Below are 6,260 nucleotides of genomic sequence, written 5' to 3'. Positions count from 1 at the left end.
GGAAAGAGTCCTTCGTGCAGCAGTCCCAGGTGGGCCCCGGAGGCCGGGGGCGTGCGGGGAGGAAGGAGCTGACCGCCTGCCGGCCCTCCCTCTGCCCACACTGTGCCTACCCCCAGAACGAGCTGCAGCAGATCCGACTGTCCTTTGAGAGGAAGAAGATGGCCATCACCGAGGTGCCCACCTGCAAGGGTGGGAGGGGGCACTGGGGCAGCCACCTGTGACGTGCATCCTGTGTGGGTCCCGCTCCTTGGGGCGTGACCCAGCCTCCACCCTCCACCAGGTGTGGGACGGCGTGGCTGAAGTACACATGGCCCTGAACAACCAGGCCACCGGGCTCCTGGTAGGTTCCTAAAGGCGACACCCAGAGGATGAGGGGGCTGGGTGGGGGCAGTGGGGTTGCGGGACCAGCTTTACCCTCTCTGCCCCCCAGAACCTCAAGAAGGACATCCGGGGTGTGCTGAACCAGATGGAGGACATCCAGCTGGAGATTCTGGGGTGATGTGCAGGGTTGGGAGCCAGCGGGGCCTGGCTGAGCCGGGATGGGGGTAGGTGTCCAGGTCAGGATGGGATGGACCAATCCCTGACCCCTCCCCAATTCCCCTGCACCAGACCAGGTGGTGCCAGGCTGAGGTGGGGGGTACACATGGCGCTGACTGTGCACTGCCCCCCGCCCCCGCGCTAGGGAACGGGCCCAGTGCCGCAGCCAGGTCAGGAAGGAGCAGCAGATGGCGTGCGTAGGGGTAAGTCCCCCACCCCACCCTCTCCCTGGAGGCCCCGCTTAGGGAGCTGGAGAGGATCCCTGTGACCAGAATCACCCTTGTCCTGGGGGAGAGCAGGAACTGGCTCTGACTCAGCCCCTCTCCCGCAGAAGGCGCGGCCGCAGCTGGGATGTTCCGAGGGCCTCAAAGGCCAGCTCTGGTAGGTGGCCGTCCGAGCTCAGGGGCAGAGCCCAGTCCCCAGGGACTGTCCCCTGGGTGCCCCCGCCCCCTGACCACAGCCGTCCACAGGCTGCTGGCCCTGAGGTTGCTGCTGGGCGCCCTGCTAGCCTGCACCACCGCCTACGTGTACGTGGTGGACCCCGCGCCCTTCGAGGGGCTGGTGCCGCCCCTGCTGAGCCGCACCACCGTCTGGAAGCTCCGGACCCTGCTGGGCCCGTTCCTGCGCCTTGAGGTGGACGACTTCCTGCCCTTCTAGGCCGGAGGCCCAGCAGCCCCAGCGAGGAGGAAGCAAGGCAGCTGGTGTGGCCCAGGGTGCCCAGCGGCTGTGCCAGCCCCCACCCAAGGCACTGCCACGCACCGTCCCAGCCCAGAGCCTTGGAGGAGGGTGGAGGCGGGGTCTGTCCTGAGGGCTGAGACCGCGACTGGACATATAGTAGTGACACAAGGCCTGTGCACTTGTTTCCATGGAAACGGGGGCGGGGCACAGGAGGCTTTGCCGCCTTCTGAGGCGGATCTTGCAGTGAGGGTCTCTGCCTCGTCCCTAGGGTCCCACTTGCAGTGGCTCCCCTGCCTCGTCCCCCAAGCCCCATCCGCTGCCAGGGCAGCCTCTCCACAGGACGCCCCCAAACCGCCCTGGCCACCAGAAGGGCTCTGAGCAGAGGGTGTGCAGAAGGGGCTCCACTGAAAGTGAGGCCCTAAGGCCTCATCCCTGGGACTGGCGGACCTCGGGGATCAGGGACCCTTCACATAAGCCTGGGGCTCTGCTGACCCTTCACATAAGCCATGTCCCTGTCTGGCTGACCACCCCCCTTCTCAAACCAGCCCAGCCACCACCCGGCCCCCGGCTCCTGTTCCCTCCCCACCCCAGGGTCCCTGTCCAGTCCAGCCTCCTGGTGCTTCCCAGAGGCTTGGAGGACAGGGGGACCACGCTGGTGGACAGAGCCATGGAGGTAAACACCAAAAATTTTATTTAGTGCATTAAACTGGGGCGGGGCAATACCTTTTAGAACAATAGAGAATAGCTTTGTGGATGCTCACCCCCAAGTGGGAGAAACAGAGCCGCTGCCCAGGCAGAGGGGACGGCCAGGGCCCAGCCCTGCCCCTGGGAGCGTCCAGGCCCAGCCGGCTGGGGGCTGCAAGGCTGGGGGTGGCAGGGCCCTCTGAGCTCGCCAGGTGCAACATCTCAGAGTGAAGGAGTGAAGACCACCCGGGCAGGGCCGGTGGGCTGGGGTCTCCTCCAGCTGGCAGCTCCAGGAGCTTAAGGCATCTGTTCATGTGCTGGGTGCAGGGAGGGGGGAGTGTAGCGACCTGCAGGGGCGACCTGAGACCCCCACCCAGCCCAACCCACAGAGGCCGGGGCTCCCTGGGAGGAAGTGGCGTGTAAAGTGCTTGGTCAGGCAGGGGGATCAGGTGATGGTGACACCCGGGAAGGCTGTGCTGGTCCCAGCAGCTCCAGGGCCCCCACCTGGGGTTTTGAACCCTCTGCAGCAGGTGGGGACTTCCTGAGCTGGGAGGGCACAGGGTCACGGGCCCTGGTGGGCTCGGGGTCAGTCAAGGTGCAGCTGGTGGAGAGGGGACACCCAGCCCACACCCTAGGGTCCGCGGCAGCCTGGCCTCTTGGGCCCCGGAGTCTCCTACTTGGTGTCCCGCTCGGGCCCTGAGAGGCTGGGGAAGAGGCTGGAGGCGGCCAAGTGTAGACGGCACACGGCCCCCCGGGGGGGCGCCCCAGTGGCCGGGCTCCAGGGGACCCGCAGTGACGGGCGGTCCACCGGGAGGCCGAGGTGGCACAGGTGCAGGCCGGGGGGCACCCTGGGCTGGCCACGCCGCCCCCATCCACGGCTGCAGGTGCCGATCCGCCCCCTGTGGGTTGCAGCGTCCCGTGAGAGAGAAGCAGAAAGGCGGAGGTCAGCAAGGGGCAGAGCTGCCCGGTTCAGGGTCTGAGGACCCACTGGCCTCCCACGCATGGCCAGCCCCTGCCCCGGTCCCCCAGTCCCTGAAAAGCTGTGGATTCCTGACGCCCCCACCCCGGACACTTGCAGGGGGGACGGGAGATGAGTTCCAGTCCGCGCAGCTGCAGGACAGGCGGGCACTCCCTGCTCCTGGGATCCTGGGGCCCCTGGGGCAGCTGCAGTCCCAGCTTCTCTCCAAACGTCCTGTTACTGCCAGGGATGACGCAGACCCAGGGAAACCTCAAGCTTGTCAGCCAGAGAACCGCCGGCCAGCCCCCACCCCCCAGGCCTCCAACTTGGCTTAAGTCCACGGAAACGCCCACGCAGAACGTCCACGCCCGGACTATCTGCCACCACCTCTCCCGGAGCCTGACCCCCTCTGCCCCCGCCCGGAGCCCCTGGCCTTGCTCAAGGAAAGGATCAAAATGACTCTTTTTCTTTTTTTAATAAAATTATAGATATATAGATGTAGATATAAAAACATAAAACAGACACAACGCAAGCGGACGCTGCCGTGTGCTTACTCTCGGGTCCCTGGCGCCAGACAAAACTCCGACCCCTCCCCGATGTGCTTTCCACGTGGGCGCCCAGGCTCCAGCAGGGCCTGGACTTTGCATGCCTCAGGTGGGGGTCTCCAGTTTGCAGGGAGGGGACTCGGGGTCACGTGGGCCCCCTGTGGCGGCATCCGGCCTCCTGTGCCCGCTCCCCCTGCCCCCGTCACCTCCCACAAGAGCATAAAGCAAAGATTAAGGCTTCAATTAAAGCGAGTTTCCGGGCAGTGGGGGCAGCGGGGGCCCGAGCGTGAACACATGGGATGTGGCATGGCAACTCAGCGCACAGACACGGGGACGCGCCCACCAGCTGGGCGAGACGAGACACACGGAGCCAGGACCCCACCCACAGCTGGCTGTCTGTCCGTCTGTCCATTTGTGCACCTGTCCGTCAGAACCCAGAGCAGTCCCGAAGCTGGGTGCCTGTGGGCCGGGCCTGGACTCCCTGCAGAAGAGTGGGCCTTGCCAAGCTACAAGCTTCCAGCGGGTCCCTGAAAGGCAATGGTTAGGAGCAGCTGGGCGGTGGGGCCCTCGGTCTGGGAGGACGGCCAGGGGCCCAGGCCTCTCTGTCCATCTCTGGGCCACAGTGACCCATGTGTAAGGGAAGTGGGTAGGGACTGGCCTGGTGACAACCTGTGCAGTCCACGCCCCCTTGCTGCCCCAGCTCGCGGGAGCAGGGCCACCAACACGCAGGTCCTGCAGCCTCATGGCCCTTGGCCCAGCCGTGCCCTGGTGAGCAGGTGAGTGGATGCACGGGCTGAGGACGAGGGACGGGCCCGTGGAGGCGTAGTCCTCCTCCCGCTGCTGCGTCCTCACCAGGCCTGGGCCTCCTCTCCCGGGGCAGAGAAGTTGGGGGGGGCAGCCGCTGTGGTAGGGGGTCCTGGCTCCCATGGCACCACGGCGACAGGTGGCAGTCAGTCCTCACACCGAGATCTCGTATGTGGTCCCACCCACTCCGGACACCTTCTTAACGAGCGTGTGCCGGGCGGGGCTGGCGGAGGGCCCTGGGGGGCCGGTGGCAGGCCCCAAGCGGGCCAGGCCCGGGGACTGCCCATTAAGCTTACTTGGGGGGGTCTTCAGCTGAGGGTGGTCCCTGCATCAAAACAAGCACACACACGCACACACACGGTGAACACGGGACCATGGCAGGACAGGGGCCAGCGGAGGCAAGAGGACAGAGGACACAGACACAGACGGAGCACTGGGCAGCCCCTGCCTCTGACCCTGGACGGTCCCACATGGAAATGGGTGGGGGAGCAGAACCTGCCAGGGGAGGGCCGTGCTGTCACAGGACAGACAGATGTCAGAATGGCCACCATCCCCTCCCAGGCCTCTCGGCACAGAACACAGAACACAGGGAGGCCAGGTGGATGCTGGCCGGCGAGTCCCTAGACCCTGCCCTGTCCTGGTGCCCTGAGCTGGGAAGCCCAGCATTGATGATGTGGCCTATTCCCTGCTCCCTCCAAGGGAAACGAGGGGCTGCCCTTCTGCCCTCCAGCCTGCCCAGCACTGACCAGTAGCATGGACCTCGCTGCCCAGCGTTCATGCGGGCAGGAGCTCCTCCCTCCCTGGGCTGCCTCACAGCTGCCCCCTCTGGGCCTGTCACACGCACAACAGGAACCTCCTCGTCAACTGAGCCTGTGCTCACGGCAGCCAGGTGAAGCCCTGGTGAGCAAACGTGCCCAGCAGGTGCTCAGCTCTTGTACTTGGGCCTGGGACCAGCCTGCCCTTCTGAGACTGTTTGCCCATCTCTGAGCAGGGAAGCCCTTGCTTCCTGGGGCTGTGTGCCCCCCGAGGGCCAGGACAGTGGTGCCCAGAGTGGCATGTTTTGCTGTGGGAGGATGGTCGCCCAGACTTGGCCTTCTGGACATGGACAGTGGCACCATCTCTAGAGGAAGAACCCTAGGGTCCCCCACATGCTGGGTCTGTGCCAGCCAGGGGAGAGTGTGGGTGTTGGGCTCAAGATGCAAATTCTCCTGCCCCTGGTCCCAGGACATGCCAAGGCGCCCTTGGAGACGGGCTACCCTCACACTGGCCGCCAGGATCCTCCAAGGTGGGTGAGGCCCACCCCCCTAGGTAGCCTCAGGCCTCCTGGGCAGCCCCCACGTGCTTGGCCAAGAGGCCCTGCAGGCAGCCAGATACCTGCCCTGTGCCCTGCAGCTGACCGCACCCTGAGCACCCACCTCTGCACAGACAGCGAGGGCGGCGGTTCTGGGAGCTCCGCTTGGATGAAGGCGACGGCTTTGGGGCCCACGTAGGAGGGCGAGCGGGGAGTGCTAGGTGGGGACGGAGGGACCTGGCGCACGGGCGACCTGTGCGAGCCGCTGGCGGGCCGGGCCCCCGGGGCCCCACTGTTGGCCAGGTCTGCCTGCAGGGAGGAAGAGGAGGTCCGCGGCGCCCGGCTCACGGCACTGGACAGTGAGGACAGCGACGCCTGCAGCGCAGGGTTGCGGGCGCCCCCGAAGCCGGGCCCGGCCACCAGGTCGTCCCTGGAGCTGCAGCGCAGCGCAGGGCCACGGGGGCCCTCAGACAGCACGCTGGCCTGCTGCAGGCTATAGGAGCTGGGTGCGTCGTAGACGCCCGAGTCGCCAAAGAGCGAGTCAGCCTGAGAGCGCAGCAGCCGCTCACGCTCCTCCCTGTCCTTGCGCTCCTGGATGGAGGCCATGATGGTCCTGGACAGGTTGTCGTAGCGCACAGGCGAGGGCTCCCGAGGCCGCAGGCCCAGCACGGGGCTGAAGCTGCGGGGTGGGGGCCGTGGTGGGTCGCCTGCTGCCCCCGCGTGCAGGTAGGGCGAGCGGTAGCTGGCTCCGCCAGCTGAGGGG

General features: G+C 66.5%; 2 protein-coding genes across 2 annotated transcripts in view; one reads left to right on the top strand and one right to left on the bottom strand.

Annotated features, from left to right (window-relative positions):
- Window positions 1-158: 158 nt before the first annotated feature.
- Window positions 159-1,222, top strand: CCDC188 (coiled-coil domain containing 188). The gene is made up of 6 exons (XM_007460036.1): window positions 159-173; window positions 281-340; window positions 431-495; window positions 683-740; window positions 869-918; window positions 1,008-1,222. The coding sequence occupies exons 1-6, from the start codon at window positions 159-161 to the stop codon at window positions 1,192-1,194; spliced, it is 435 nt and encodes a 144-aa protein (XP_007460098.1). The 3' UTR covers window positions 1,195-1,222.
- A 3,137-nt stretch (window positions 1,223-4,359) lies between these two features.
- ZDHHC8 (zDHHC palmitoyltransferase 8) overlaps window positions 4,360-6,260 on the bottom strand; it is a 12,566-nt gene continuing 10,665 nt past the window's right edge. Inside the window, exons 11-12 of the mRNA XM_007460051.1 lie at window positions 5,622-6,258; window positions 4,360-4,531 (exon numbers count right to left, since the gene is read on the bottom strand). Of these exons, the coding sequence (XP_007460113.1) occupies window positions 4,360-4,531; window positions 5,622-6,258 (809 nt within the window). The remainder of the gene's footprint in view (window positions 4,532-5,621; window positions 6,259-6,260) is intronic.

This window comes from Lipotes vexillifer, unplaced genomic scaffold (genome assembly GCF_000442215.2).
Source record: "Lipotes vexillifer unplaced genomic scaffold, Lipotes_vexillifer_v1.1 scaffold987, whole genome shotgun sequence".
Lineage (NCBI taxonomy): Eukaryota > Metazoa > Chordata > Mammalia > Artiodactyla > Lipotidae > Lipotes > Lipotes vexillifer.
Note: the sequence above shows the minus strand (reverse complement) of the source record. Positions and strands in the feature narration are given on the sequence as shown.

Excerpts from the sequence above, each read along its gene's own strand:
- CCDC188 (XM_007460036.1), top strand. Across the intron at positions 496-682 it reads ATCCAGCTGGAGATTCTGGG|GGAACGGGCCCAGTGCCGCA; the intron begins GTGATGTGCAGG and ends CCCCCGCGCTAG. Across the intron at positions 741-868 it reads AGCAGATGGCGTGCGTAGGG|AAGGCGCGGCCGCAGCTGGG; the intron begins GTAAGTCCCCCA and ends CCTCTCCCGCAG.